At 51.8% G+C, this 20120-nt stretch overlaps 2 protein-coding genes across 4 annotated transcripts in view; both read right to left on the reverse strand.

Annotated features, from left to right (window-relative positions):
- The window catches only part of EIF5A2 (eukaryotic translation initiation factor 5A2), a 472944-nt gene extending 471882 nt beyond the window's left edge, over positions 1–1062 (reverse strand). For all 3 annotated transcript variants that reach the window (XR_012831310.1, XR_012831311.1, XM_075716659.1), the window contains exon 1: positions 898–1062. Coding sequence is in view for 1 of the 3 variants with exons in the window: in XM_075716659.1 (XP_075572774.1) it covers positions 898–1062 (165 nt within the window). In the remaining 2 variants the exon portion in view is untranslated. The remainder of the gene's footprint in view (positions 1–897) is intronic.
- Positions 1063–9319: 8257 nt separating this feature from the next.
- Positions 9320–19898, reverse strand: SLC2A2 (solute carrier family 2 member 2). The gene is made up of 11 exons (XM_075716126.1): positions 19866–19898; positions 19111–19206; positions 18298–18572; positions 17667–17791; positions 16767–16882; positions 15010–15172; positions 14014–14201; positions 12824–12928; positions 10818–10919; positions 9719–9922; positions 9320–9511 (listed from the first exon to the last, which is right to left on the reverse strand). Exons 1-11 carry the CDS (start codon positions 19896–19898, stop codon positions 9320–9322), a joined length of 1599 nt encoding a protein of 532 aa, XP_075572241.1.
- Positions 19899–20120: the final 222 nt, after the last annotated feature.

The raw sequence follows: 20120 nt of genomic DNA on the forward strand, positions 1-20120 counted from the left end.
AACTGGCAAGGGCTTAGTATACTCTGGCTTTGACAAATCCAAAATACTTTACCCACCTACATGTATCATACAAGGCTGTGGAGACTTACAACTCTAATTAGTCTGTGCTTATAACAGATCTGTCTCTAAACTCTAATACACCCACCATAAGTGTTGCGGAATGAATGGAGGGAGAGTCTAGCCATGGTCCAAGCCCCTGACAGCTGCATAAGCCAACTGCTTAGGCAGCAGGACTGCAGCCTCAGACAGCAGCCTAGGAATGTCCCTGCTGGGACGCAGGAGGGGGAAGATACTCCTCACTCAGTGCCGAAAAAAAGAAAGAAGCGGTGAGGCAAGCCAGCAAAACAGGGCCAGAGCAGGCCCACAGAGGTAACGATCGCCCGCTGAGCTCTTCTGGATTATGTAAGAGAACACGGGCGCTTCCAGCCAGCGCTTCAGCCGAGCACCGCGAGAGTGGAAGCCTGCTAGCACAAGCAGGCACGAAAGTGCTGTGGTGGGTATCGACAGCACCATCCAACCACGCCCGAGTGACTTCATCAGCCCCCCCCTTCCAGAACTTACTCTACCCCCACTACGGAAAGCAGTTTTATCGCTATCAGCATTAAAGCTTTCTAACAAGTTAGGAGAAAAAAAAACCCAACCCAACCCCCTGCCCTCAACCCTTCCTCCTTTACGTTACTGGAAACCCTTGAGCCAACTCCAGGCTGAAGAGACAGATGAGCCAGCACTGCGAGGAAAGCAAAGGCAGGACACGGAGCACTCTGCCACACGACACGGTACACCCTTGCCTCTCGGGCAGCGAGACAGCCGTGCCGCGGAGGGCCGGGAGCCGCAGGAGCACACGCTGCGGGCTGCGCAACAGATCGGGGCTTGCGGAGCCCGCCCGGGGCCGCTCACCTTGGCGTGGCCGTGCTTGCCCGTCTTGGAGGTGGACATCTCCACGATCTTGCAGGGGCGTCCCTTGAGCACCACGAAGCCGTTCTTCCGCAGCGCCGAGCACTGAATGGGGTAGGTGAAGGAGGCGCCGGCATCGCCCGTGGTGAAGTCGAGCTCGTCGGCCATGGCGCTGGGGGGGCTGCACGCAAACGAGAGCGTCGGCTCGGAGCCCCGCCGCCGGCGGCAAGGGCCGGGGGGGGGGGGGGGGGGGGGGGAACGACGACACGGGGGACACCCAGCCGGCTCTCCCGGCGGGGGCAACGCGATGGCGGCGCCCCCGGGGGGGGGGGAGGGAACCGGGCCCGCCTCGCTCCGCCACGTGCCGAGCCCCCCCCCCCCCCGCGCCTGCCTCACCCCGCCTTCCCCGTCCCCCTCAGCGCCGCGGCCCAACCGCCAGCGGCGCGCAGCCCCGGGCGCCGGCCCCGAGGCCCGCTCTTACCTTGCGCGGCCGGTCGGGGCCGGTCAGGGCGGGGCGGGGCGGGCGGGGGCACGGCGGGGCACGGCGCCGCGCACACGCGCCCGACCACTGCGGCGGCCGGCCGGAAGGGGCGGGGGGCGGGGGGCGGCGGGGAGCGCGCGCACCCGGCCCCGCCCAGCCCCGCCCCCCCGCTTCCGGCCGCCGCCGCCGCCCTCATTGGCCCGCGCCCCACGCCGAGGGGGCGGGGCCTGCCCCCGCCGCGCGCCGCCTGGCCACGTGCTGGGGAGGGGGCCCCTTCCCGCCCCCGCCCACCCCGGCGCCTACGGAGAGCGCTTGGGCTCAGCGCGCCCGCGCGCCCGCCGCTACCGCTTCGCCCCGCCGCTCGGCCGCCAGGCGGCGCTGTGCGCTGCCGCCCGAGTCCCGTCCCCGTGTCGTGTGCCGGGTCCCCCCCCCCCGCCATCTTGGCGCCGGGGTCTGCGGCGGCCGCTTCCTCACAAGGGCTGGGTCAGGCAGCTTCCCGGCGACAAACCTCGGTCTATAAACGAATTGGAAAAGCCAGGGGTGTTCCCAAGGGCTGGCGGGATAAGGCTGCCTCGTGAGGTGTCGCCAGCTGTCAGCACAAAGCCTATTGTTCCGCTTAATGTTTCCCCTTTCAGAGTAACCAGAAACAAGAGCGTTTTTCAATTACACGGTGATCGGTCAAAAGGGCCTGAAACGGCCCAGAAGCCGTGGTGAAAGCTTGGTTTCATTGGAGACTCTACCCCTTGCCCGCAAGGCTAACGGCGCAGCCCTCATTAGCCGCCGCCATTGCCCCGCGCGCTGCCTGAGGAGAGGGGTGTGGCGATGGACGCAGCCACCGGGCCGGACAGGTGGATCCCGAGCAAAACGAGGCCAAATGGCTGTTTTTGTTAAAACTCTTCAAGTCAGATGCCATAATACCTTCAGCTCTTCGACTGAATTCGCCTCACGATCATTCTGTGGAGCTGCCAGGGGATGAGGCCTGGCCCTACCTGGTGCCACACGGATCGCCTACTTTAAACACCAGACAAACAGAAAAAAAAACCGCAGAAATTTGGAGGCATGTGTGGCAACATTGTCAGAGCTGGCCTCTGCCATCAGGACTGTGGGCTGCAGTGTGCTGTCCAACATTTTCCACCCCAAAATCCTGAGCTTATTGTCTCTGTTCTAATGGGGTGGCTACAGGAGCCAGTTTTCAAGTCACATTTTTAAATGGTTTTTAAAGTCACGTTTTAAAATGGTTTCTAAGGGATCTTTTGTTTAACTCATCTTAATCTGTGTGATCTGTTTGCCTGTGGTCCTGCCCTTGGTTACACAGGTCCCACTCCAAATTGTACAGCATGTAGCCTAGGAGATAGATTTGGCTTTCATTTACACGGGGCCCCTTTATAATGGTCCAGCAGGTCGAGACGGGGGCTCTCTTCTCTTACCAAGGTTTTCGGTGGATGCTGCCTCACCCAGCCTGCTCTGGAGATGAGACTCATTACCCTGGGGAACTGCCCATTTTTCTTCTCTGTCAGTTGATAAGTAGAGTCTGGGGCATTCTGTGAAGTGTTTTTACATGTGCAGCGTGTGTGTGTTTACCTGCAAGTGCATGACTAGTTGCACACGCTCTAGGGCTTTTTTCGTTTTAATAAAATACTTTGTGAGAGAACTACCAACAGTTCTGAGCCCAAACCAGGGCAGCCTGGGGCTAAGGACTAATGATAATTACTTTTGTCAAGTATCAGATTATAACTTTGGTTGATTTTCCACAATTAACAGATTCATTTTGGATGACTTGAGAGATCTTCTGTACTAAACCAAGTCCTTTTCCTGAAGTGCAGCTGTAGATGATATTTATTTTTAAGACACAAAACAGATACTCCAAGGCAGCATTTATCAGAGATTCAATTAAAAAAAAAGAAATCAGCTCAATCAGTCATTATTGCTTGCAGGCATCGTTTCTTCGTCTGGATCAACTTTTATTTTCTGAAATATGTTTCTTGTTAGCACTAATGTGATTGTCCCACTTTTCTATACAACAGTAGCAATTCAATTTCAAAGCATATTTGTAAAATACCATGGCCTTTCACGTTTAAATGTATTTTCTTTTGTGCATATGTGTATAGAGTGTTGCGGAGCTGGATCTCACACACATCTTTTCTTTCGAGTAGACTCGGTACGTTACCAAGCTTTGGTTCTGCTTTCTAAGTCTTTATATGAATTGCTCTGCAGAAATGATTTGAGTTAGAAAACTTTTGGAAGGTTTAAAGTGAGAGAGTTGTGTCTGTTCTCAGTTATGTTCTAGAGAATCATCTGATGCACTAAAACACCTCGTTAAAGCCTTGCCTCGAGAGTATGCATTTCAGCCAGCGCTGGGATCAACATCCCACCTTGTTTCCAGCAAACCCGCCAGAACGCAGGAGGTGGTGTTTACACCGACACGAGCCGTGGGTGCAGCCTCGCTTATGCTGCCTCCTCGCTCCAGCTGCTTGCCCGGTGCATCACTAGCTTCTGGGAGAAATCTCTCTGGGGAACACCAAAGAGGGCAGCCATGTCCTGGGATATCTGGGGGCCTGGGTGCTGGGAGGACAGAGGAGGGTGCCGGAGGAAAGCCCCGCAGGCTGGCTGAGAGAGGGCCGGCAGAGCAGCGGTGAGCTGGTTGCCCAGCCTCGCTCCCCTCAGCGCTGGCCAGGGGAAAGCAGGGGGAGGCTCATTCAGCGAGACCTGGTTCAGGTCACAAGATGAACTGACGGGTCATGAGCAAAGCGGTGTAAACAACCCTATTCCAACTTGAGCAAGCGTCTCTGTTTCAACCGCTGAGCTGTCTTACCTGGGATCCCAGCGACGTGTCCTGACTGCCGGGGGTGAGGGTTCATGCTGGCTTCTGGGCGCAGCCGCGAGCAGGAGGACAGGAGATCCCCACAGTGCCGTGCTCAGCAGACCCTCTGAGCTCCTAGGTACAGTCTCTCCCTGTAGCATGAACTGGATTAAAGAGCCTCTGCAGCGACCTTGCCACATGCACCCCACTCTGCTCCGGGCACTGCTTTAATCCTGCTGTTCACCTTCTGCTTCCCACAAAGAACAAATGCAGTGCCAGTGACCCACCTTGCGTTTGCATCGGCCTTGAGAATGGGGTTCTGGGATGCTGGATGGTTCCTACAAATTATTAGGGGCTGCATACCATGGGACGCTTAAAAACTACCACAGTGCTGCCTTTGCTTGCTCTGTGGTCACCCTTACCTCTGCGGTGGTCCACAAAACTGCCCAGCCGGACAGACGTGGTCGGATGAGGTGTGTGCAGACAGCTGTGCTGTCTGAATTACCCAGGGAATTACCCTGGGCTTGTGCTGGAAATCAGACGCAAGCAGTGACAGTGAACTAGCAGGAACCACCTGTGACTCCCACTAGGAAGATGGAAAGCACATAGTAACTCCGGCTGTTCCCTCCTCCCGGGGCTGCAACAGCGCAAAAGCAGGGATATCCCACCCGTGACCGGGGAGGCCCTGACACTTTTCGTACTCCGAGAGCCGCTCTCTCTCCTGAACAGAATACGGTGGGGCAAACTCACAAGGCACTGCCCAAGGCTCGGGTCTGCAGTTATATATACCGCCTGTAAAATTTTATTAAAGAGTGCTGATCTGCAGCCAGGATTTATTGCCACCCTGCTGGGGAGGCGATTCTCTCCCTTTCAGCACAGCTAGTCAGGCTCTGCCCCTGCGTAAAATTTGCCAGTGTTGCTTCAGGATTTAGTGAAACACTTGAGCATAGGCTCAGTTACTTTAAATCTCATGCTTACACGTGCTGCTGGACCCAGACCTGGTGTCCTGCCTTGTAGTTCCTCAGCTCCCATAGATTTCAGTGAAAGATAAAGCCATTGAGCACCTTGGAAAATGCATCGTACCTCAAAGATGTGGCCCCGCAGGTGTAGTACTTGGTTCAGCTTCGTCCTCATCAGCTGTTTGACTCGGGGGATGGAAGGTACCACTTCTTAGTGATGAAAAACAAGTTGAAGTGAGGCAGAAAAATCTGTGATAAATTAGTGTGAAAAGTGTTAATGGGACCAAATGTCCTGAGTTTATTGGATTAGGGAAGTCAAACTAATTTTAAAATTATGCCTAGAGAGTGGGAAACTAGATATCGTTAGCCATTCATCTGACACAACAGAAAAGTCTTAATGGCTGTCATCTCAGCACATTAGGAAAACACTGTCAAAGCTCTTGCTGACAAGATGCTTTCTCAGGGATTATTAATTATATTGCATTATTAGCCAGCCACAGTATGGGAACATATCTCGCATGTTAACTAAAGTGCGACAACCATTTAGCTAATAAGTATGCCTCGGTCTTTTAAATTTTCTTAATGATTAGCAACTTAGTAAAACTGTAACGCTGAGAGATAAAAATAATGATTCAACAAGCTGTGTCTCAAGAACAAGTTTTAACTGGAACTTGCATGTAGCAAGGACAGGTAAAGTGTGCAGTCCTAATTACCCACCTGATGTGACAAGACAAAAGTCAACATATCTGCAGATGGAACCAGCTCATATGACCCCTTCCTGCATCGCCATACGTGGTAAAAGCGTGCTTGTAATAGTTCAGCCCAGCGCATCAGCTTAATCCTTCCACCACAGCCCTGGTGAGGACAGGGGTTGCTGCAGCCTTCAGCAGCGCTGAGCTCTGCACACTCTGTCCCAGGCTGCAGCCCGCCCCACCGCAACCATTAGCAGAATTGGTTTGAAACATCCCAGGATGAGCAAAGCATCATCTCCAGGGGAATATACAAATAAATGAAATTATAATAGTAAAATGCTTGAAGGTGTGTTGTCCAGTTGTGGCCCAAAAAGGTCGGAGAGGGTCCCCACTGGCAGGTCCCAACCTGGAAGGAGAAGACCTTGTACATGGCGGCAGCTGCTGCAAGGAAGCACAACCTGAAACTCCGATTTTACTTAAGTGCCTCTGAACCCCCAGCCAGATCTTCCGGGAAGTTCAAGAATATAGCTATGGGTAATGTTAATGCCGTGGGCTTTGTTAAACTAACGTTATGTGCTGCGCTACTGTAATTGGGTCAGGCTTTCTATCGCCATTCACCCAGTAACGCACAGGAAAACAAAGACTGGCTGCTCAGAGCGCTGCTAAATAAATGACCCCTCACTGCTGAGTTACTGACAGTGTCACTGACTGACGCCCCTCAGGCATTAGGACGAAGCTCAGCGGAAGTTTAGCGAAGCAGTTTTGGACAGCCTTTCTCACGTTAAACCACCTGTACGGCAGTTGTGCGGCCATAGCTCAAGCCATTCTGTTTGTACAGACTGGCCGGCTCACAGAGACTGAGCACGGGTGTCCAGGACCCTGGTGCCAGCACCCTCACTGCCACCCTGCTCTGCTGTCCCATCTTCCTGTTCCTGGAGGGAACCCTGCCTGGCTCTGCGCTCAGGGCAGGGGCAAACCTGCTTTGAACCCCATCTCTCCCCAGATGATCCTCCTGCCTTTTGTGCCCAGAGAGGTCCCAGCACTGAGTTTTAAGCTGCACCAGCGTCCGTGCAGGCAGAGGTGTGCTTTACAGTGGGCTTCTACAGGTGGGTGGTGGGGATGGCTGGGGCTGGGCACCGGCATGCCTCCTGTGAGGGCTCATCCCAGCACAGAGCCAGCTCCCACCGGCTCCAGGGCTGCCCCCCAACCCTGCAGTCTCACCTCTGGACCATCCATTTCGCAGGGATTTAGCTGAGGGCTTGCACAGCAATTACCACCCATGGAGCAAACATGTTCTGCCAGGAAAACACCTCCCATCTGGAGTTGGACATATGTCTGAGAGGTACAGAGGGGAAAGAAAAAACAACAGCGCAAGCCAACACATGCCGTAGATGTTGTTCATTGTCACTTTTATGTAGCAGACATAGATAACATCGCAGAAAGCAAGAACCTATCTCTTTTTTTCTCCTTTTTTTACATTCAGACAATCCATTATAATATTTAACTAACTGCAGTAGACACCATGGAGAGCTTCTGAGCCTGCCATCTCAGCTAGGCTCACCTGGGGAGAACTGTTTGCAGCACACAGACCGACGGCTCGACCAGGAGCCTGCGCCCCAGCTCTGCTCCTCTCTTCTGTGCACCGCAGCCTGGGCCCTGGTTCCCACATGCCCTGCGTGCCCCGTGCCGGTCCCAGGTCCCCCACCGCTGTAGCACATGGCAGCATTGACCCAGTTCTCCCCTAGTAAAATCCCAGCAGTCACTCCAGGAAAGCCTTTGGTGCAATCTTACTGCTTCAGTGCACATACCGGGGCCAGACACTTGTCGCAGTGGACCTCGCGACCACACTTCCAGTCACTTGGAAGGGACCAGCATTTGCCTTAGGGTCTTAATACCAAGAGAGTAAAGTCTACAAAGGAAAGAAGTACAGGCACATGGAAAGGAGCATGAACCTTCCCTAAAGCCAAACCCATAGCAGCAGCCTGTGATCCTCCTCGGCCCATCTATTCTCATGCTTTTCAGTACGCTTGATCCTCTGTTACATTATGGTCACTGCTTCACTGGCAGTCGCGATGAGCTCACAGTGACTGAGAAATGCTGGTGTTTCATCTCTAAATAAATAATGGGTTTCTATCCTGGGAAAGTAACCTGGTATCACAACAAGGAACACACAAATCTTAAAAATCGAACAAACAGAGGGTAGGCTTTTACAATGATTCCAACATATCCCCCCAAAAAAGGAAGAAAACTCCTTGCAGTTTGATTTTGTCACATAAAAGTATCTCATAAAGAAGCAAAACGAGCACAAACAAGGCTACAGAAACAACACAACTTCCTGCTTGCACACTATCTTGGCTGAAGCACATCCAGCCAGCAAAACCGTAAGTGGTGCGAAGTGAGGGTCAGATCAGCGGGGCACCTTCCAGTGAGAGCTGCAATACCCATTTCCCCTTTGGGTTATCATTAATTGTTACGGGACGGGCAGCCCGAGGCCTCGGCTGAAGCTGGAGCCTGTGGGTCTAAGCACTGTACAAAAGGAAGGGAAGGCAGACGCAGAGGGTGGGGAAGGAGGAGCAGCGAGGGGAGGTGACCTGGCGATGGTCACACCATGGGAGGGACGGCAGCAGGACTTGAGTCTCCTGACTGGGGGGCCAGGAGCATCCGGGCCCGCTGTGCGGTCAATGATGTGCTGTGTCTTGTGCTGCAGCAGGGATAAAGGAGGGAGGAAAGGCTTCCTAGGAGGAAAGAGGAGGTAAATAGTCTGGCTGAAACAAAAGAATAAGAATGCACATCAGCCCAGCCAGCGTTTCTAAGATTCTCCTAAAAAATGTTGTGACTTGAGAAATCCTTATGAGATTGGACAGCATTTCCATAACACATGGATAGCAAAGCAAGCGAGGTGCATCCCAACCGATTCAGGTGGGATCCGCCTTCTTCCTCTGCACAGGCTCTTGTGCAGGGGAGTTCGCTCAGTCAGTTTTCCTTAGCACCTCGGGCTGTCAGTGCTGTGTGCTGGTGGCAGAACTGCACTAGCAGTTGGTTTCTCAAGGCATGAGATCACTCAGCAGAAGGAAGCAGCAAGCATGGGACAAAAAGGTGAAAACATGAGGCTACAGCATCAGCCGACCCCTTGTTCCTTCATTCCAGCTGAGTGATGACCCTGCTCAATGTAACGCTTTGCCAGTTACTAAGATCATCGTCCCACTGGGCTCTTCCAGTGGGGCATGGAGACACGCATGTAACATATTCCTCCCGTCCTTTCCCTGGCTCTTCCTGCAGCCCAGTTGTACCAAGTATTTCAGAGTAAAACGCCAGGTTAGCACCTGTGGCTTGGAGGTGTGAGCCACGGCAGCCAGAAGGCACCCGACGGATGGGTCCTCCTGGTCTGCCAGCTGCAAGGTTTTTGTGAAATGAGGCTTTTGCCCAACGTTCTTTCCGCGGTGCCTGAAGAAGATCCATGCTCAGTCCCTCCTTTCTGGGTTCGTGGCGATGTCTATGCCTCCTCGCTGCCTCTCAGGTCTTCCAGCTCGGTCATGGCTTTGGCTGGGAGCTTCTTGCGGCGGAACGCAGCTGCGATCTCCTCAAAGGACTTTCCTTTCGTCTCCGGTACTTTGAAGTACGCAAACAGAAAGAAGACTAGAAGCAGAGCCGCGAAGATCACAAACACGTACGGTCCACACAGATCCTGCAGTGGGGGAAGTGAGAACAGGGGACACCACGATTAGCACTGCAGGGATGTCTTCCCCTTCCTACCCTGGGTGGCTGGGGTGCCCTGCAGGGCTTGGAGATGGAGATCTGGGAAGCACGTGCACGTCCCACTGGGCTCCTTTGGGAGCCCAGCAGTGGGGTGGTGTCAGCCATTTCTTTGTACCATTTTAGAGGGATTTCTTACCGCTATGTACTGGAAACACATTCCCACGATGAAGTTGCAGGCCCAGTTGCAGAAGCCAGCAACAGCGATGGCGGCGGGGCGCGGGCCTTGGCTGAACAGTTCGGCTACGATAAACCAGGGGATGGGCCCGGGCCCAACTTCAAAGAAGATGACGAAGAGGAAGATCGCAACCATGCTGACATAGCTCATCCAGGCAAACTGGCTCTGGAAAAAGGTGCGCTTGGTGTTACAGTCCCAACATTTCTCATTAATTATCACTGATTATTTTAATTAGTTGTCTTTTTCAGAAATTTCTTTCTATTCAGGCAAGCGGGGACTGGACATGCATAAAGCTCTAAACTCTTGTGCCAGGTGCTGGCTGGGCATGTGATGCCAGCATTGCTGCTTGCAGAGGGATGTTGGAGCTCACAGATACCAGCTCAGCTGTACCTTCAAGCCCTCTCCTTGCCTGCAGCATGACCAGGAAGAGGCAAAATGGTGTTGTCTTTAAAAACCAGGGTGTTCAGTAAAGGAGGCCACCCTGTACTTGGCTTTACATCTTGATGGGAGCTTGCACCCATGGTTTGGACTGGCTTTGATGGGGTCTGGCTCCATCCTCTGCCTGTCCTGCCCCATGTCTCACAGCCTGACCCCTCTCCTGGGTGTTGGGAGGAATAATTTGTCCCTTTTTCTATGACAAGATGTTAGTCTAGCATCCCTGCACCAAGCCAGGGAGACGCAGGTTGAGGGTTTAGGGCACGCAGTGCTTGCACATGGAGATGTGCCCAGGGTTTTCTTAGCAGACATGGTATTATGCCGTGGCAATAGCGCAGTTGCTGTGTAAGGAGCTGAGGTTGTCAGCGGGCTCAGGGCGGGGACAGGGGACACGCATCCTTTCTAGCAGCATTGGGGTATCTCAGGGGCCAAAGAGCGCAACATCCTCAGGCACTGCTGTAACCAGAGATGGCTCCAGCAATGGCTCCACTTTGAACTGTCCCTTCTAAGGACAAATGCTTTCTAAACTTTTTTGAGATGAAAATGCAAAACACTCACTTTAAAGGGTGGTTTGTCTTCTCTTGTTTGCAAACTGTGGAGAAAAAAAATGGAGAGAAATCCTTACCAGGAGCGCAAGTCCAACCGTCATGGCCACGGCGCTTATTAACATGCCCATCAAACCAGCCAGGAACAGGGACCGCCTGCCCGCCTTCTCCACCAGAAAGACCTGTAGAAACACGTGCAGCAGCTCAGACTCCAGCACTGCCGCTCTCAGGAGGTTTGATCAGGTCCATTAGCGATGAGCAGCCTGTTACCCCTACCACACCACACTCCTGCCCTTTTAGCTCTCGTGGTAGAGATTTATGTGCTGGTTTCCAAGTGTCAGAAACTCTGCCAGTGGTTGCTAGGGAGCCAGACTCAACAGTTGCCCTGCCAAGGGCAAGGCTAATCCACGTATACTCAGAGCTCATGCATTTCCAAGCTCTCAGGACTTCCTGCTGCTTCTACACATGTAGTACTGACTACGGACATTTCTCTCTCTCTTTTTTTTTTTCAGGAAGAATAAACTTACTAGGTCTGCATTAGTTTGGAAGTAGCCTTCAAAATGCAGCATGATTCAAGTCACATCATGGGCCATTGCACCTTGCATGGCCTAGGCAGGGATTGTTGTGTAGCAGCTGGAACCAGGATTTTTCCTTCAGTGGCTCCCAGATTCCTTTTGCTTCCCTGGTAGCCCCAAGGCTTAGCTTGCTCCTTCTCAACTCCTCTTGGTGGACTCCAGTCATCTCACCCAACTTTCAACATCTAAGTCTGTACTAATCACTTCACCCAATGGGGAGATGTAGGTAACTCCAGAGGATGGTGCATCTGGCCAGCCCAAAGATACCATGCACTAGGCTCTTAGGCTGCCTGCTTCTTCCCCTCTGCTTGAAAGGAGACCTTTGGCTATCAGCTCAACCTTTCCTGCCATTACAGCAAATGATTTATGCTTCCAGGAGACCATCTTTTTTGCTGGAGGCAGTTCACCCTGCTAACTCGTGAAGTTGCAGAGGGCGAGCCTCTGCACTCCCTTCTCCCCTTGCCAAGGTCCACCCGGCTGTCAGTACTTCTGCCTTTTGATCAGGGTCTGTCATTTATTGACAGATGCAGGTAATTTTTAAGTGCTCATGGCCAAAAGATGCAAAGAGCAAATGCCCCAGGCTGCAAGTACCACAGTCCTGGGGCAGAGACTGAACTGCAAGAGACCCTCCAGGCTGGAGAAAGACCTCTTCCAGCCGCCCACTTCCATGTCTCCTGTCAAAATAGACACGTTTCATGGTTTCTCCTCTGTATGGGATCTGTGATGGACTTCCTCTAAAGCAGGTTCACCCCAAGACCTCCTATCTCATGCACGCTGGACTAAGATCTCTTAGAGCTGTGTATTTCTACCTTGCTAGTCCTGTTTCGTGGTGTGTAAAAGTCCTTTCCTCCCTAAGTCTCTCTAGAGATGTGAGGGAAAAGGGCTTGGCATTTCCTGATCTTCTTATATTAATGGCCACATTAAAAAAATAATTGCCCGCTGATGGGAACTGTGTTAATACTCTCAGGAGAGAGACAAGCAGAGGGAAAGGCTTTGAAAATGGAACCATCCTTTTATTGCTACAGGGCACTGCATAGATACGATGAGGATAGGTGCTAGGTTACTTTTATTACTGTGGAACAGCCTTTGGATATCACTTGTGCAGGTGCTATGTACATACATAAAACAATTTGAAAGATAACAGGTAAGAGGGAGATTGCGAGCTGCTGGCTTCCCCATCGCAACCCCAATCCCCTGCCTGCTCCCCCGCAGGAATAGGACCTGCAAAATTTTAGTCTCGAAGGCACCTTTCATTTTTGGGGAAATGCTGTGCTATCAGAGCTTCCCTGAACACAGTGATGCACTTTTCACTCACGAGGCATTTAGCAGTGCTGTTTGATAGCAACGGGTTGTATTTCAAGGCTTGATTTTTCAAATGAGACTTGCCTAGAGAATGATTTTTGCCATAAGGTGTGCAGGGCCAGCCCCAGCTCTAGGATAAAATCATGTTTCAAAACCACATTGCAGCTTACTTGTTTTTGTAGTCTGTGGGGACAGAAATATTTACTTACAGAGATAACTGTGGAGACTGTGTTCACCACTCCAACACCAATGGTTGCGTAAACTGGTTGGTCAACTCCAGCTCTCTCGAAAATGTTTGTTGAATAGTAAAAGATCTATCAAAATACATTAGGATGAAGGATTAGGCAACAGGGCTGGTAGAACTTTTTGTTCTCTTGAGGGAAGAGTTGCTCTTGCTTGGCTGAGATGTGAAGTAATTTAATTATGATTAGTTTTTCAACTTTTTAATGGCTTGTTATAATAATTAAAGCTGAAACTTTCAAAGGAGCCTGAGGGAGTTACAAATCCCATTGAAATTGCCCTCCTGAGCTACTGCATTTGCACATTTAAAACTGTTTTCTTCCGTGTAGTCACATGTTTAATTGTGAAAGCCAGATCACCAGCACTGAGTGTGGAGACAAATACCTTAATATGACTGAGTTCTAAATGAATTTTAAAATATTTTTGCCCTGTTGGAATGACATAAATTTCTCCCTTCTCTCAAAGAATAAGGTGATTCTTATCTCGTGGAAGTTAAGGGCAGGAGGTAAGTGGTGGATGGGGCTGGGCACAGCATCTATCTGGGGCAGCCAGACTCTGTGGGGCCGCTCATCCCCGGCTCAGCCCTGTGAGGCTGGGCATCCCTGCGTGCTGCTCCGCCTTGCGATGTGGAAATGCTCTTACAGTTTTGAAAGCCAGTGGGACAGATGCCTCAACCTTTGTAAAGTTACCACCAGACTTTCAAAAATTTGAGTCTTAGCTAATTTTATAAAGGAAGCTCCATGCTTCTAGATATAAAATGGTAATTTCTGGTATCCCAGGAGGTGCTGCAAAAAAAATGTTTAGCTAAAAATAGCTAAAAGATGGTGATTATGTGGTTCCTGGCGTGAGCAGGTAGTCATTAAAGAGAGCAAACTGCTGACAAACTCAGGTATGAGGAGGGTCGTGGGAGAGCTTAGTGTGGACTCGCCATGCCAGCTGGTTTCATGCTGAACTCCCTCGCACCCTTCTCCCCTCCTGCCTTCCCACAGCCTGACTCGGCGGTGAGGTCCACCTTCAGCACAGATGGTGGAGGCTGGGGAGCTTACTGCAGTCATGGGAAAGCCTTCTCTTCACCCCTACATGGTTTGGACGGAGACAGCATTGCCTTTTCAAGCTCAATGTGGATTTCTTTGAAGGCAAATGTTTTTGGGAGACTCACCGCATTGATTCCTGAAAACTGCTGAGATATCTGCACCATCAGCGCCACGATGACAGCCTGCCTATATTTCGAAGAGGTGAAAAGCTGCCTTATGGAGACTTTCTTTTCACTAGCAGCTTCTTGCTTTTCCTTTTCCATCTCTGCAATCTCTTTCATCGGGTCACAGTTTCCTCTGAGTCTTTTCAAACCTTAAGAAAAAAAAAGATCAACATTTTATTTTCAGTGGTAGATAAGGAATAGAGTAAGGACAAGAATCTCTCTAGCCAAAGCTCGGGGTAAGCCAACCATGTGGAGAGTAGTGTCCTCTTGCTCTGAGGACTCCTATGGCACATCAAGGATCAGAGGTTTGTCTGAGACACCACGCTCAAGCCTCATCCCTCAGCAATGCTTATTAGTCCCATGCAAACATATCTCAATAATTTCTGGTCCACAGCTAATTTATGCTCCAGCAGCTCAGAGCACGGGCATGCAGCTCTGCCCCCAAGCATGTGGATGTACTCTGTTTTACTTGATCCTGGGTTCTCACCTCAGTTTCAGCTGTGTCCAACCGGTGACTGCTCTTACTCCTTGTAGATATGGCTAGAACCAGCTAAGGAGGGCCAAAATCCACAGTAACTGCTGTGGATTTGCTGTGTAGTTGCAAATAGCACCAAGGATAGAGAAATCAGCTGTGCCCCAGAAGATGTCATTTTTACACCTGGTTGAAATCCCTTCCAATTTTGGGCTTTTGGGGGGTGGCATTTGCTAGATGCGATCTCTCTGATGGAAAGGTGTAACCTGCTAAGGCTCACACCACCCGCAGCGACACAGAAGCAAGCGTGCCTTAGGCAGTGACTACATGCAGGTGTCTGAAATCCCTCCTGCAAATGTGCTGCGTGGGATGGAGCAACTGTACCCAGTTACATGTGGGAGCCCTCAGCTGGGCTTTTCCTTTGGTGTTTAATACTATGCATAGTATAAAGATTACTCCAGACAAGCCCAGAATGTGTGTCTTACTTTTTTGGGCTTCCTCCACCTTCCCCAGTTTGATGTAAAGGTATCGGGGGCTCTCAGGGCACAGTAAGAGCAGGAAGAACTGCAGGAGGGCAGCCACACCAGACAGACCGAGGAGCAGGGGCCACATCTCATCGTTGCCCAGGAGAAAGTCTAGTCCGAGGACCTGGAATAATTGAGGCATGTTTGAATGGCTTATTTTACACCCTAGAAAAAGACAGCGACTGACCGTTGTGGCATTTTGAAGCAACAGCCTAGAGGAAAACTAGAAGCAAATACTAATTCTCAGTCCTAACAATTTGATTTCTTTAGTTACAATGCACGTTTACAGGGAGGAAATGAACAGATGGCGTAAAATGTCACGAGCAAGACTTTGGCTTACAGGTGCTGTGGGACAAACCTCTGCAAGCCTGTTCTCCACCGCGCGGTGACTTGGTCCTTCTTGGGACGTGCCACCAGCAGGAGACCTGTGCCTGGCCAGAACCGCTGCGTCAACAGCTCAGCAAATACAGGCATGCTGGTGAAATGTTTTCTCCTCAGACCTTGCTCTCCTGGGTTTTTAGGGTATGGGTTTCTATGGGCGTATGTGTCCTAAGCAACTCCATAAAGTTGCAGAGCTTGGATGGAAGTCTGTGCAGCGCAGGATGCCCCAGCTGCCTGGCCGCTAACCAGCAGAGTCTGAGCACTGGGGCCGCAGTGCAGCATCAGGCTCGGCAAATAGGATGACTTGAGCTTTGCTTCAGCGTGGGATTATGGCATTGCAAAAGGCGCTCCAGAGGGGTTGTGAGTAGAATCAGAGTCATAGAATCATAGAATGCTTTGGGTTGGAAGGGACCTTCAGAGCCCACCCAGCCCAGCCCCTGCAGCGAGCAGGAACAGCTTTACCCAGCCCAGGGTGCTCACAGCCCCGTCCAACCTGGCCTGGGATGTTCCCAGGGATGGGGCCTCCACCGCCTCTCTGGGCAACCTGTGCCAGTGCTTCACCACCCTCATTGTAAAAAATTTCTTCCTTATATCCAGTCTAAATCTATTCTTCTTTAGTTTAAATCCATTACTCCTTGTCCTGTCCCAACAGGCCTTGCTAAAAAGATTGTCCCCATCCTTCCTATAGGCCCCCTTTAAGTACTGAAAGGCCACACTAAGGTCTCCCTGCAGCCTTCTCTTCTCCAGGCTGAACAACCCCAACTCTCTCAGCCTGTACTTGCAAACTTTTTCCTTCAACAATTTGCAAAGCATTTTTTTGTATTCCCACAGCCAGTGAAGCTGGCAGGACCTACCTTGTGAGCTTTTTTCCCCATGGTCTGTCCATAGTCTTTGCCTAAGTCAGATTAGATGAACTTTGTGGTTACGTTAAGTTTTTCTGCATGTGTTCGTTCTCGGTACATTTATGTGCCAGCCTGTCATGTAGCTGGGACTCCTGCCGTGGTGGGAAATGCTGATGGGGATGTTGGACTCCCTGCTTCTCTGATGAAGCCAGTTTTGAGCACCTGACTATCAGGGATCTCATGTTCAGGATCCAGGCTGACTCTGATGAGATGCATACAAAAACTTTGCAGGGGAGGGGAGAAATTTTTTGCAGAAGTACTTTTTAGTTCATGAGAAGTCATCTTTGTTAAGGACACCTCTGACTCAAGGGTGAAGTTTAACCCCATTAGAGCAGATTGCTTCCCACTCTCTTTCAGTTTTGGGGTGGAATGATGAGTGATACCCCAGCATATCACTGAAATATCCTCTCTGGACTCGTGCGCTTTCCTTCTTACCTGGCTGATGAGGATGCCCGTGACGATAGCAAGCTGGTGCAACGTCCCCAGCGCTCCTCGAAGGGCCGTGGGAGAGACCTCGCTGACATACATGGGCACGAGTCCAGAGGAGAGCCCTGCACCGAGCACACGCGGGAGTCACCTCTTCTAGACCACAGCTCAGCAACCAGCAGAAACTGCTTCCCAAATGGAACAGGAGGATGGAGCCCGTGTGCTGAATCCCACATCCCACCAAGTTCCTCGTGCCTGGCTGGGAACCACCTGCAGCCTGCAAAGGTGCTCATATATCCCCAGATTCAGAGCCCTGAGCCGGGAAGCCTTTACACTTGAACACCTACATATGAGCATGGAGCAGAGATTGTCCACTGGGAGAGGTTATTACAGAGCAAAGAGCTTTCTTAAAACTTTCCTTGAACCTTCAGAGCGGAGTGTTGTATTTGCATACCAGTAACAGAGATAATGAGCTGTTATTTCTAAGCTAATTCTAATGTGATTCCGTATTATTTGCCTACCTTCGTATCCTCTCGGTGTACAGTGCTCCTGTACTATCTGCTAGATAGTACTATAGTACTGTTGTCTAGGGAACCTGCTAAACAGCATGGCTAATAACATACTGTTACAACAGCCACCACCGAGATCGAGCCTTGAGATACAGAGGAGGGCCTGACTGCTTTCTAGGGTATGTAAAATAAACTGATTTCATGATAGACCCAACCCAAATACTTCTGGGAAAGACCCTGGATTGAGCAGGACAGACATAGGGAGAAGAGGGAAACTGCCACCTGTGAAACCCCTTCTGAACTAAAAAAAAAAAAAAAAAGGTTAAAAAATATAGGAAACTCTTTAACTGCAGCCCCACCAAGGGTCTGGTTTGCAGTGCTTGATCCTGCCTGGACTTACCGCAGTACAGCCCCGTGACCGCTCGCCCGGTGATGATGAGCACGTGAGACGGCCCGAATTTCGCCAGCCCCATGAGGAGGTTCCCAGCGATGGAGAGGACGTTCACCACCAGCATGGCTTTCACCCTGCAAGGCGGCAGCAGCACAGCTCGTTCTGGCACCTCTCTCAGCCAAAGCAGCCATTGCCACATACAGTCAGAGCTATTAAGTGACTTAATCAGCACTACAGGGGAAAAAATAATGATTGTAGGCACTGAAAGATATTGGGCAGGGGTGCAATCAGAGTAGCTAAAAGTATATTATACATCCTGTGCAAGATGCCCTCCCCTCCCTTTTGCCGTGGAAAGAAAGGGGGGAATTGGGAAGTTAATCAAGGCTGCTCATCAGCTGCTTGTCTGAAGTGCTAAAAGTTGCAATAAACCGTCTGATTTATAATTGAGGATTTTAATAAGCCAGACCTCTGTGATGGTTGGAACAGTATTTTGGAGATTTGAGGTTTGGTTTTTTTTCTGATTAAATTGGGGAAAATAACACGAATTGTATTTCTGCGGGGAGGAAACAGTTCTAGGGGAAAAATCAAACAAAAGGCTTGGGCTGTGGCATGCGAGTCACCGCACACAAGGTCCTCTCACCTCCCCAGCCGGTCGCCGATCCACCCCACGGTGAAGGAGGAGACCATGCCGCCAATGGCGAACACGGAGACGGAGAGGGACCAGTACATGGTGAGGATGCGCGGGGAGGTGGCGAGGTCCTCGCCAGAGTCAGCCAGGGGTGCGAGCATGCCCTGGGTGCCAGCCCAGGGCTCCGTGCCAGAGGTGGGGACGGTGCCATCCTCCCCAGAGGCATTTGGGGCATGTCTGTCCAGGGGGGCAATGCCCAACACGTGTCCGTAGTGGGCTTCTATCACCTGTGATGGGCAAAGAGGAAAAATGTCATCAGCTCAAATCTGTAACCACCCCAACCCCTGTTGGGATTTTTTTTTCCTGCCCCAGGAAAAGCTTTTCATCACAGGCTCTGCAGGGGTGAAATCTTGGGGTCCGCCACAGCTCCCCAGCACCCAGACCCCCAGCAGGAAGGGACCGCAAGGGGAGGCGTGGAGCATCCCCCCTCGTCCAATGCCACCTCCCAGGGACAGGGTGAGCGCGGTGTCTGGATTCGGCACCCACGGAGAGGTGTCGTCCCTTGGTCTGGGCACAGTGGGGACGGCACCATGACGTGCAGAGCCCCGCTCCTTGCACTGCGGGAGTGGCAGCGGGGGGTCCTCACTATTTTCTCACCCTGCTGCCTTATCGTGGGGGCTTTGTACTGCGGGAGGTAGCGCCTGGGGAAGGGACAGAGCCCTCCTGAGGGCTTCCCCAAGGGACAAACCAGCCCTGGCTGCCCTGAAGCCCTCATCCCTTGGCCGTGCATGGTTTGGGGGGGGGGGGGGGGGGGGCTCAGCTTACCTTCTGGGGGGCATTAATGACACCCAGGCTGTAGCCGTACTGAAAGAAGCCCAACACCGCGGTGAAGACAGAGAGGACCAGCGTTCCCGTGAGGTGCTGGGGGAGGAAGCAGAGAATAGCCTCACACCACTGTCCTAGCCCTGCCCAAAACCTGGGGGGCCACACCCCAGCCCTGTCCCAAGGGAATCCCAAGCTGGCCAGGACAGCGGCACCCAGGGATGCTGCTGCAGCAGCACAGGTGCTTTGGCTGGCTCCAAAGGAGAAGGGCAAGACCCTGGGGACGGGCAGGATCAGGTCCCCGGGGCAGAATGGTGCTGCCCCACAAAAAGCACCCTGTGCCCGTCCTCGCCCCGGAGCTCGTGGCGAGCGGGAGCTCTGCCCGGTACGGCAGCACAGGCAGCAGCAACATGCCCTGCCCCATCCCCAGCACACCGGCAGCACCACCGCTGAAGCAGAACGGCTAGGAAAAAAAAAAAAAGACCAAAACGGTGTTTTTCAGTAGTGCTGTTTCAAGTATTATTTCCTTCCATCACAGTTAAAATTATCCAATGAGTTGACGGAGCTCTTAAAAATAGAAAATAATCCCTTGACGCCTTTGCCCCTGTGCTCAGTATGCAGACATCAAAGAGCAATTAATTAGGGGAGGGGATTTTTTGTTGTTGTTGCTTTTGGTCTTGGCAAGCAATAATTGCCATTGCTCAGTGCTGGGCTCCTGCCGAAATTCAAGCGCAAAAATACCACTGAGCCATGGTTACCTTCTCCGCTTGCATTTTGCTTTTCTTGTCCATCCTGCAGCTCCTCCGCTGTCCTCCCAGGAGCCGTCACTGTCCTGGGCTGCGGAGCGAGGCGAGAGCTTGGGCAGGGAAGAAGGGACGGCAGGGCTGGGATGGAGGCAGCAAAACTGGCTGGTGCTCCGAGAGATGGGACTAAATCAACTCCGGAGTTAATGAGAAACCCAAGCCTTCCATGTGTTATTTGGCTACTGCTCGGCTCGGAGCAGCCACTACCAA

The sequence above is a fragment of the Pelecanus crispus genome, chromosome 9, assembly GCF_030463565.1.
Source record: "Pelecanus crispus isolate bPelCri1 chromosome 9, bPelCri1.pri, whole genome shotgun sequence".
Taxonomy (NCBI): domain Eukaryota; kingdom Metazoa; phylum Chordata; class Aves; order Pelecaniformes; family Pelecanidae; genus Pelecanus; species Pelecanus crispus.

What these genes read in the sequence shown, in the direction of transcription:
- SLC2A2 (XM_075716126.1), bottom strand. Translation starts at nt 19,898, where the DNA reads ATGGACAAGAAAAGCAAAATGCAAGCGGAGAAG. An exon ending in ATCGGCGACCGGCTGGGGAG is followed by an intron (nt 17,792 to 18,297) that starts GTGAGAGGACCT and finishes GCCGCCTTGCAG; the next exon opens with GGTGAAAGCCATGCTGGTGG. An exon ending in TGTGTTTCCAGTACATAGCG is followed by an intron (nt 9,512 to 9,718) that starts GTAAGAAATCCC and finishes CCCCCACTGCAG; the next exon opens with GATCTGTGTGGACCGTACGT.